General features: G+C 38.3%; 1 protein-coding gene across 2 annotated transcripts; it reads right to left on the bottom strand.

Annotated features, from left to right (window-relative positions):
• On the bottom strand, positions 1 to 8,375 carry TMEM125 (transmembrane protein 125). Of its 2 annotated transcripts, none has more exons than XM_034414823.3 (2): positions 8,118 to 8,375; positions 1 to 2,881 (listed from the first exon to the last, which is right to left on the bottom strand). In XM_034414823.3, the coding sequence occupies exon 2, from the start codon at positions 2,586 to 2,588 to the stop codon at positions 1,917 to 1,919; it is 672 nt and encodes a 223-aa protein (XP_034270714.1). In that variant the 5' UTR covers positions 2,589 to 2,881; positions 8,118 to 8,375; the 3' UTR covers positions 1 to 1,916. The 2 variants fall into 2 exon arrangements, with proteins under 2 accessions (XP_034270714.1, XP_034270715.1); XM_034414824.3 differs by lacking the exon at positions 8,118 to 8,375 and adding an exon at positions 5,507 to 5,834.
• Positions 8,376 to 11,809: the final 3,434 nt, after the last annotated feature.

The raw sequence follows: 11,809 nt of genomic DNA, 5'->3' as shown, positions 1-11,809 counted from the left end.
TTACATTATCTTATTTAATTTTGATTTTCAAAATACACACATGAATCAAATTACATTTCAAAAGGGCTTAGAAGCTGAACAAAGCAACATCTTTTTTCTTCCAGATCCAGTATTGTAGATAGTGCTAAAATCATTTTAAAACAATAGAAATGTAGCTGTATTGTAGTTTAGTTGAGATAAAAGGACCCCCTATCATTGCAAGCATCCTCACATTTCATAAACAACATATCATTCCATTCATCTCCTTTTGCACATATGATGGAAATCAAGAGTTCATAAGGTAGTCCTCGACTTATGATCACAATAGAGTGCAAAATTTATGTTGTTAAGTGAGACATGTGTTAGGTGACTTTTCCCCATTTTACAACCTTTCTCGCCACAGTTGTTAAGTGAAGCACTGCAGTTGTTAAGTTAGCAACGTTGTTCATCGGGCTTCCCCATTGACTGCATGTCAGGAGGTCACAAAAGTTGATCACATGACCCTGGGACATGACAATAAATATGAACCAGTTGTCAAGCATCTGAATTTTGATTACCTGACCATGGGGATACTGCAATGGTCGTAAGTAAAAAATGATCATAAGTCACTTTTTTCAGTGCTGTTGTAACTTTGAACAGTCACTGAATGAGCTGTTATAAGTTGAGGACTACCTGCACAGTACAATTTAAGTAAACTTTACTGACTTTCTTTGCTATTTTACTGCTGTTGAGAAAGCTGGCATTGCAGGAAGGGACAGATATTATAAAGCTCCTCGTCTGCAGATGCTGTACATCCATTTTGCTCTTTGTCTGGAGCAAGATGTTTCTTGAAATAATCAGACCTAGGGACTTCCATTATAAAAGTAAATCAAGTATTATTTCTTCATACACCAGCACACCTATACCACTTTTGTTTTCCATATATTGCATGAATTGATGCTTCCCTGGATTCACAAAGTATGCTTCTCCTGTAAACTTCCTTTTATAATACTACTAATAAACATTCATGAAAGTTACATGCCACCTGACTCCCAGTGACTGGGTGACTTTATCTTGTTTCCAGACTGAAGAACACCAAAATCTTAGGCCTGGAAAATATTATTCCTATCCTCTATTTTCTATCAAGTGCCATTAGTCTGTGGTAAGATGGACGGCCAATAAATTTAATAAATAATAAATAAATAATAATGGCAAGTGGCATAATTGCCATCTCTGGGTTACAACATTCGGGATTGCTAGAAGATAGCAAAAAGAATTATACAAATATAACTTGTTGCTATCATCTTGTGATCACCTGGATTTTTACAGTCTACATCCAGTAGCCATGGCAGCTGAATCTTAGGGTATTTTGCCATGATCCTCAGTGTTCTGGCTAGGAATATATACTTTGTTGGAAATATGCTCTATGTAGCATAGTTATTCTTTAGCATTCATATTTCGGTTGTTCTAAATAGAACTTTGTGCATTTGGGGTTTCTCACTATTACATCGCATAAACTTAAAACTGATTTAATTTCTACAGAGCTGTGGCTTTCCTTTTTGTAAAAGCAAGCTTCTAGTCCTTTTGAATGCAAAAAAGAAATAGGTGGTACAGTAATGCCTCAGAAACCAACGTTAGATTGAAATGGATTTTCAGTGGAACCGCTGAGAAAGAGAGATGCTTCTCTGCGTGTTCAAGTTGCCTTAGTTACTTAGGATCACACTTGAGAGTGATAGCCATTTCTTTTCCTTCATTTACATGTCTTTTGAATCTCTCAGTGCTCCAAAGCAAACATCTTGCCAAGAAGCCAGGCCTCAATACTGACTGAGAATAACTGCTCTGTGGCGAAAAGTTCATCACATTGCTGAGTTTGGGTCAGATGACATGTAGGGCAAATCCAACCGTAAAGTCAGAGTAATCTCAGAAGTTGATGGCAGTCACCATTATGTCCTTGATGGTTAAATTAAGTTTGCCATGCTGGAGGTAGGAGGAAATTGCTGACTGGCCGAAATATGTCCTGATACAGTGAAAATTGCACTGTTGTTTGCCGCCCCCTGGTTCTGACGAGTGGCCGTACGGCAGGAAGTCCACGTCAAATAGAACAACAGGCTGAAGAGAATAATTGCTCCAGCGGCTGTGAGCACAATGCCACTGATAAACATGCTGGCAAAGGGGCGCGGGGTTGGGGGGTTAGTGCTGACGCTGGTGGTAGAGATGGCTGTGAGCACTGTGCCACACACCAGCAGCACCAAGGCTGTCAGCAGAAGCACAGCACAGTCCGAGGCGCCTCCGCTCTTCAGCAACTCCACCTGTTCCCGCCTGCGAATGCAGTTCATGTCCTGGATGGCAGAGCTCAACAGCTGCTTCAGTAGTACCAAGAGTGCCAGCAGACAGAGTGTTGTGCCCACTGCCAGCCTCCACTCTCCAGAGCGACTGCTAGTACTGTACAGCAAGGCAATACCACCCACCCCACAGGCTAGGATCAAGGCCACTGCTACTCCGTAGCAAATAAGGGATTTCTTGGGCTCCTGGAACCACCATAGCTCCACATGCTCTTCCAGGATGTTCCTTTGGATCCGGCTGGCATGAGCTGGGAGCCTGGGTTCATTCAGGTGCTCCAGTTCCGCCATGGTGGATGCTGAACTGGCTCATATACAGCAACAACGGGCCACAGGAACTGTTGCTTTCAACTGGCCCGGAGGATGGCAGCAAGGAGGAGGGTGGGCACTTGACACATTTTCCCAGGGATAGAGGCAATGAACTTTTATTTGGTTCCTATCCAAATCACGTTTTTTTTTTCTTGGATGGAAATGATTGAAAGGGAACAGCAGAAATGGAAGACTTTTCTGGCTGAGGCTGAGGCTGAAACTTGCTTCGGCGTTTTGGAGCTCCCTTCTGAGCACGCCCAGATCCTGCCAGTTATCTGTAAAGGAAACAGTGATAAAAAATGAAAAGAGCTTTCTCTCTGAAAAGAAAGAGTGATGAGGACTGGGGTCAAATAGAAGGACTAGGGGAGCAGTGTTCCAATATCTCAGGGGTTGCCACAAAGAAGAGGGAGTCAAACTATTCTTCAAAGCACCTGAGGGTAGAACAAGAAGCAATGGGTGGAAACTAATCAAGGAGAGAAGCAACTTAGAACTACGGAGAAATTTCCTGACAGTTAGAACAATTAATCAGTGGAACAACTTGCCTGCAGAAGTTATGAATGCTCCAACACTGGAAATTTTTAAGAAGATGTTGGATAACCATTGGTCTGAAGTGGTGTAGGATTTCCTGCCTGGGCAGGGGGTTGGACTAGAAGACCTCCAAGGTCCCTTCCAACTCTGTTATTCTGTTTCTAAATAGGGTTCATGCAAGTCAAATCAGTTTTTTATGGGCCAGGCTATATTCCTATATGCCTTGTCCAGGAAAGTTGAATCATAAGCTTTCCTTGTGGCAAAATGTTTGTGCCAGGAAAAGCAAGATCGTCTAATAATAAGTAACTTATAACTGATACTTGCCCCTATGAAACCTTCGGATGTATTTTCTCATTTACATGGTTTCAATAATTTTATAGCAAAATATAAACATGCAAGAAATGCTTCTCTTATTTCTAGTCTCAGGTTTTAATGCTATTTTAGTAACACCTCCACCTCTTATCAATTTGACGATCATCTTAAAAATAGTTTATCTTTAATAACAGTAACAGAGTTGGAAGGTACCTTGGAAGTCATCTAGTCCAACCCGCTGCTCACGCAGGAGACCTGTACTAGGGATTCGAACTGCCGAACTGCCGACCTTTCTGATCAAAAAGCTTAGTGTCTTAGCTACTGAGTCACCTAGTCATATACTTATACATAAGTATATACTTATATAAGCATAAATATATACTTATATACTCATATACATATACTTATAATCTCTTCTTTAAGAAAAGATGGGTTTGATATTCTCAGGCTGCCAAACTCGGCTCTTTGTACTAGCTTTTGTCTTGATGGGAGGCAAAGAGAAATTATATTTGCTGCAAGCATGTCTCATGACATCAGGATGATAGAGGTTGAAAGGTGGGGGGGAAAGTTTTCCAGTGTGAAAAGGCAAAAACAGGTTCTATATTGAAATCCAGTTTACATCATGTTGGGGTTAGCTTTGCATTTGTTAACAATATTAAGAATATAAAATAGCCTGTTCTTTCACAGATATATTTTTCATAAAATAATTAGAGTAATTATTCTGATCCTAGGGCTCAACCTCATGTCCCTCTAATTACAGTACAAAGATGATACTCTAATGATTATTAAAGGACACCCTCTCATGACATCACTTCTGTCTCCAGCCCACTGCAAAGGCATCCTGAAGACATCTGTAGTTGTTCTACTGTCAAGGTGGTATTTTCCATCTTTTTTCAACACATTTTGCCATACAATGTAAAATGCCTTGGTGCAATTCCTAAAACATTTCACACTGCACATTAAAACAGTATAAAATTAGTCCTGAGTATCACAAAATCAAAACAGCATATTAAAACACAATCATAGTATCAAGGCCTCACAATCGTCCCAATAAAATGGGAAAAGCATAATTACATTTTTATCTACTACGCGCTTGTGAAGTATCACCCTGAAAGAGCAAGCAGAAGACATGCAATGTGCTGTTTAGGTACAAAGTTCTGTTAATTGCAGAAAAAAGGATGCGGCTATTATGTGTCCCATGAGAGCATCTTAATATTTTTGGGAAAAAAGGCAAAAACAGATTAGGAAAGATATAATGCAAAAAAATATCAGAATTGCTTCGCTTGAAGCAAGAGCTCACCCTTATTCTGTGTTTTGTAAATCTGATGAATCTAGAGCTATAAAGGCTTAATGATTATGTGAATAAAAACAATCAACATCAAAAGGAATACCTATACAATATAAATTGAATGACCTAGATAAAAACATGCACTAGAAACTGACATATTTTGATTGATAACGGTTGAGAATAGTTTGATAAATATAAATAGGAGAAATATTTTGTATCGTAATAGAATTAGTGGTCATCCAACAAAACTGAAATGTGATTTTAAAACAAGATGAATTTTCTTATAAAGCACATACAGGGTTGGGAGAATGGACGGAATATCCATAGCTACTTTTAAAATGCTTAGATTAGAAACAGTCATTGATTAGACACAAGCAACAATAGTAAAGTATTAATTTCCTTGGCTGTTACACATCACCTTAGTACTTGATTATTTATTTATTTATTATTTAAATTTGTATATCGCCCTTCTCCCGAAGGACTCAGGGCGGTGCACAGCCAAAATTAAAATACATACAATACAAAATTTAAAATAATTTAAAAGCAGAATTAAATCAAATTGGCTTCCCAAAATATTAAAACCCATTACCCTTAAAATAACCCTTTTAAAATTTTAAGCCAGCCCAGCTTGCAGGAATAGGAAGGTCTTCAAAGCTCGACGGAAGGTACGGAGGTCCGGGATTATAAAGTTTACATTGATCTACTCCAGAAAGGTTGCACACATGCCTTGGAAAGAAGCTTCTTCCATGGACTGGTCTAAATTTCCTGTTACCTTCAATGTACTGTTCTTGTTATGACATCTTAGTTCCAGGGTGCTGGGTCAGTGATTCCTTGCCTTTCAGGAATTCCATGCATAGGTGTTGCAGTCTTGGCTATGTCTTCAATAGGTTGGATCTTCTGTGGCATAAGGGTGTTCATGTCATGCACCAATTCTTAGACTCTTGGTACAAGTCTTCATTTTAGTAGCATTTGCTTCTTGTATTAGCAAAAGCTGATGATTGAAGCAGAGATCCCGCACAATAAGAAAGCTTCTTTCACTGTTCCAGTCTCACATGGTCCCTCATCAGCATCTGCCTCTTGTCACCAACTGGTTCTCTGTGTTGTGAGACAATAGAAGCTTGCATCTAAGCTGTCTTAACCCTTGATAAACACTTTTTCTCCAAGAGCGATTGAGACCTGGGCTTATTATTAGCTTCTTTTCTTCATCCTCAGCTTAAGGTACAAATAACAGGATTTAACTTTTCTAACTTGACAAAGTCGTTGACCGGCGTTTAACTGTTTCATACTACTTTGCTCTTCTGGCTTCCCCCCCCCCTTTAGATATTCTGGAAATTAGGCAGGAATCTAGGTGGACAGTGGATGCTGAATATATTGCAGTATTTAGGAAAAGTAGAAAAAAGTATTTCTGGTATCAAGATGGTGATTCCTCACTGGTCCATTTCAAAATCTTTTCAATATTTAATAAAGAATTTAGATTTTCTGGTTTAAATGGCTTTAAATTTTCTGGCTTGCAAATTCTATGTATCTACAGTCTTCCTCTGTAGAATATCAAAAGTATCGGAGACTAGAAAATGAAATTATTTTCATAGGCAAATATGACGATTGTTAAATCTGGATGGCCTTCATCCTTTGAGGCCTATTTATTTTGCTGAGCTCTGAAACCAGAAAGTCCCTTTGTTTAAAAAGTTACAGTACAGTGTGAAATCTAAGTTCAGAATCTGAATCTGAAGATGTTCAGGAGAAGCTCCTGAAATGTACAATCTGGCCTTTGCATTCTTTACTGAGTCTTAAAAACAATCTATTTACAATACTGTTTTTCTTGTTTTCTTTCTTCCTGCTTCCCTTGTATTTGTTCGCACATGAAATGGACATACAAGATATAACACTGCCTACCTGTCTTTGAAAGTAAACTTTCTGCCAACCTGGTCTTCATGCGATATATTGAGCTACTACAACTTCCATGTTTCTCTGAATAAAAATTGTCCCTCAACATATCTCCAAGTCAGGGAAAGTTGGCACTTCAAATGAACCCTGATTAGTTTAACGTCTTCTTAACCAAAAATTGCAAAGAGGTCTGCAAAGAAGGGATTCATATCTGAGAGAGAGTATTACTTTGCATTGGCTCGGGGCTAAAATCATTGCCCTTTTTTGTATTTTAGCAGATCTTAGCTGTCGAATTAAATAAGATAGAAAAAGTAACTTCACATATTGGCAATACATAGGGCATTGGAGTCAAAGCAATGGGGTGGTCATTTATAAAACCACTGGTAGTCAAAGGCCACAATTAATGCTTGTTTTTTTTTTTTAATGAGAAGGATGCTTTGAGAATAATTATGTATGGGGATCTAACAGCAGATAATGGTTTTAGAGGATATTTAGTACAGCACATAAGAATGAAAGAAGTATAATTAATCCTCCCCCACCGCTTCTCAAATAAGAGATCTCATTTATCCCAGGCAATTGTTTAATAATTTAATCAGAGGCTACTGGAGGTTTCCCTTGCAGAAGCAGTGAGCAGAAAGAAGAGGCTTCTGATCCAGACACAGCCTGACAGCATCAGCTCAAACCCTCCCCTCCAACCAGCATAGAACATGAGATCACTGTTAAAACTATATGGAGATCAGGCCTATTTAAGGCAGATTACTAGCTAAGCCACATGATTGGAAAAGCTAAAGTACTAAATCTAGTACTAAATCACTGGAAGGTGATCAAGATAGAAGATAAATCTCTCCCTCCCCCAAACACCCCCAAATCTTTTTCTGCTAGTGTGATTGAAGCTTGAATTCTTGAAAAACAAACAGTTGAACCCCGTGGATGTTAAATTATGAGTACAATATTGACATGAAATCCATATCCACGGCTCCATTCACTTCATTTAAATAGTGAAAAAGAGTTACTATATACCTACTATTTGCCCTGTATGGATGGTGCTCACTAACTTGGGACAATGTTTGCTATGTTTTGCTGGAGTGCCTGTAGCTAGGAGAAGTTAGCACCCAGCTTGGCTTTAGCTATTCAGCATTAACCCCATATGGGAAAAGACTTGTCCTCCCCACCATTTCCAACTGTTAGTGATTGAAGCTACTAAGTAAGGAAACCTAGAGGGGAAGAATGGTTTTAAGACTTAAAAAGTATGCCAATTCCACCACCTATTTTGTGAACTCCTGAAATTTAAATGAAAGTAAAAGAGAAACAGAAATACATGGCAATTCATATGGAAATAAATCTGTCTATATGTTGGTATAATATAGCTGAAGAAAGAATATGTCCGAGTGTACACTGTAATCATCTGAAAAGTTTTCAGAAGGCAGTTTCTTGACTGAAAAGAGAAAGGATAGCATGTCAGGGAGGCACAGATGGTTTCTGGGATGGGCTTCACTCACCTACAGCTGATTAATCACAGAAGATGCTGTTGCCAGAATCTTTTCCTGGGCCATGTTCTTGGGTTTCCTAGGATCCTTGTGCCATATTCCTCTTCCATTGTGGTTGCTTAATGGTCAGTTTTTAGGGTATGGTCCAAAGAGAAAATTGAAACCTGCCTTCTTCACTCTCTGACTGCATATGCCTATCAAGTAACAGGTGCTAGTTCCACCTCCTTCCTCCGTCTAACACCAGATGCTTCATCTGATAGGCTTACAACAGTCACTGACCTTTGCCCAGGCAGGTACATTCTCTAGCAGGGTGGGGTTGGAGAGACAACCTGTTGTCCTTGGAAACATTCCAGCCTGATGACGGTGTGTGCACACGTGGGAAGTGGAAATAAGGCTGGTGAAGCCAAAAAAGAAGGATGTACATTACAGGTAGAAGTAAACAATACAGGGTGATAGAGATTGATGGCTTCTTGCAAGCTAATTGACTTTTTTTCTTCTTCAAGGAACTGCACAGGGGCAATAAGGAAATAGTACAGATTAGCATCATCTTTTGTCTCTGTTGAGAAATTGGGACTTTTGGCAGACTTCTTTAGAGTAGGATTGGCTCTTGAGTCCTAATAGGAACTATTAAATCTGTTTGGGGAGTGAACATATTAATTGAACAGATCGCTGATGACCCCTAAAAAGACTAGAACAGCAGGCAATGGTCATTAGAAAGTCTATAGACTGTTGGAGAAACATTGGCTAATTGGGCTGGATTTGGGGGTCTGTTAAAATGCTATCTGTCCAGTTGGCAGAAAGCTATACCAGCATAATATTTTTTGTCCCCACTGCCGGTATCTATTCTGCACTGCTTGCCTGTTTTGGCTGGAAGCCAAATACTGGTGTCCTTATTTCATGCCTGCAGGTTGATTAAACAAAGTAATTTGTAAACCTTATTTATGACTTTGCTGCCTTCTGACTTTTCACCAATCAGCAGCAGCCAATCATGGCAGTGATGAGAAGATGGGTCTGGGACTGGTGGGAAGCTAACAAGTGGCTTGACCTGCCTCTCCTGGTTTGATATATGTGCTATAGGAGGAAAGTGCCTAGTGCATCTGTTCAATGGGCTTCTGGAGATGCTGAATTTTGACAAATAGCTAGACTCATGGACTCTGCAGGAGGGTTCGGGTCTGTTTTTCAAAACTTGTTCTTTTGTAAATCTGAACATGGCAGTGGCCTCAAAGCTATCTCCAGTTCTCCATGGACATAGGGAGAAGTGGGGAAACCCAGAAGGTGGCGTTAGAGTGGGCCCAGTAACTGACAGGCATGTTCCCAGATCAGCCTGAGCTGGCTACTAGTCCTAAATTGATCCCATCTCCCTATTGTTCCCTGACTCCGTTGCCAGCAGAATGGTTGATGAAGCACATTATATTTTAAGAACTTTGGAACAACCGCGGGTTGCTATTACTTTAAGGGGAAACTATTACTTTAGCAATGGGATAGCTTACACCTGCCTCACATATGGGCAGAGGACAATAGGAAAGCAATATAATAGGGATATAGTAGAAAAAAATGTTGCCCCATATCAGGCAAATTTGTCCCATGGTTAGGTACAAATTGGGAAATGCCTTCTGAAGAGCATTCAACAAAGTTGGTAGATGCTCAGATCTGTTCTGTTCTGATGCACAGGCAAGTGACAGGGAAAGTGTTGAAACTGAAGTTGAACTTGTCTGGAAGCCCACCATCAGGGGAAATTGCACTACCGGTAGTTTCTTTCATAATATTTGTAAACTATGGCAAACTCTTGGATGTTTTCTGTTTCGGTATCTTGATTTCTTGTGATTTGCAGCAACATATTTCCCTCCAAATGGCAGTAGGGTTTTTTGATACAAGCACATCGACATTTTGGCACCTTGTTAAAATCCTCCTGTAATCTAACTCTCATCTAGCTGATATAATTATTAGTTTGATGAATATACTATAACTGACGTTTCCAAGCCCAATTTAATCAATAGTGACTTCCTGGACTAAAGTTTCCTTGGCAATAATACTGAAGTTGGCCACCATATTTTCTTGTTGATTAATAACATACCCCCTCAGTAATTTTGTGGTATTGTTTTCAACACAAAGATTATGCTTTAAATCTTTTTTAGCCACCTCTCTCTTGAATGTTCTTGTTTAAATTACAATATCTTTTAGCAGGATATATTGATATTTAGCTTACATTGATTCCTGTTTAAAATGTAACTGTTACTAGGACAATACTGACAATATGAATTGTACATTGTGTGCTCAATAATGGGAATTACGTTCCATATACCATGGATACAAAACAACATAACACCTGTTCATGTAGAGAAAATATCTTTTTGTGACATTGACATGCCTTGCGCACAAAGATTTGTTATTCTACCTTGAAATTCCAAGCAGAATTGTACATTTTGCAACAAATTTTATGAAGCCCACATTACAATTAAGCAGCAAGTTCATAAATATCTTCTTATTTGAGAACTGTCTTTTCTCTAATGCTAGAGAGCAATTATATGGCAAAGTGCTTCTTCAACATGAGTTGCTTGGCCCTTTTTTTCTTTTTCTTTTTGAAAAAAGTTTTATTTTAGATTAAAAAAAATAAAAAAAAAAAAAACCACAAGAACAACAACATAAAAATATCATCCTTACAAACAATTATAGACAGCATTTCAATCGGTTGAAATCATTTCATGCTTACAATTCTCCAGATCTCCTCATATAACAATTATTCTTTACTTAAACTGAAGATAAATATTTAAACATTTCATATATGCTATCTCATCTCCATACTTTTTTGTCAAACCATTGATAAAATATCTCCCATATCAAATAATATTGTTTATCTTCCTGTTCTCTTATTTCAAATGCCAATCTACTCATTTCAGCACAGTTCAACATTTTCATAATTTCTTCATCAGTAATTATCTTCTCTCCTTTCCAGTTTTTGGCAAATACAATTCTGGCCACTGTTAAAATGTTCACAATTAAGTATTGTAATTCTTTATTAAATTCTTTGGTAAAATTCCTAATAAAAATATTTCTGGTTTAAAGTCAATATGTCTCTTTGTCATTTTTTTTAACCACATATGTATTTTAGTCCAAAATCCCCTTGCTTCCACGCATGACCACCACATATGATAGTACGATCCTGGAGTTTGATGACACTTCCAACATTTCTCCGTTTTATTCTTAAACATCCTGGCTATTCTCGTTGGTGGCAAATGCCACCTGTAAAACATCTTATACAAATTCTCTTTATATGCTGTTGACATTGTCATTTTATAATTATGTGAGCACAATTTTTGCCATTTCTCTAAATCAATACTATAACCAAAATTTTTCCCCCATGCTATCATTGATTCTTTAACTTGTTCTTCTTCCAGTTTTGCTTCAAGTAAATATCCATATAACTTTTTAATTACATGGTCATCTGAACCATTAATATCTTGTCTAAACCAGTCGAAACACTATAAATACCTTCTTGTTTAAAGTCTTCTCGATATCTGGAAAGTATTTGCATGCATGAAAACCAATCTATCTTAATTCCCCGATCTTCTAAGTTTTGTTTCAATTTAAGTTCACCCTTTTCATCCAATAATTCATTATATCTAACAATTTGCTTCCCTTCAAATACCACTGGATAAGAAAAAGCTTCAATTGTAGATACCCAGACTGGAATCTTCAAATAATGG

This window comes from Pantherophis guttatus, chromosome 3 (assembly GCF_059756535.1).
Source record: "Pantherophis guttatus breed Tessera chromosome 3, ASM5975653v1, whole genome shotgun sequence".
In the NCBI taxonomy this organism is placed as follows: domain Eukaryota; kingdom Metazoa; phylum Chordata; class Lepidosauria; order Squamata; family Colubridae; genus Pantherophis; species Pantherophis guttatus.
This window is presented reverse-complemented; position numbering and strand designations above follow the sequence as displayed.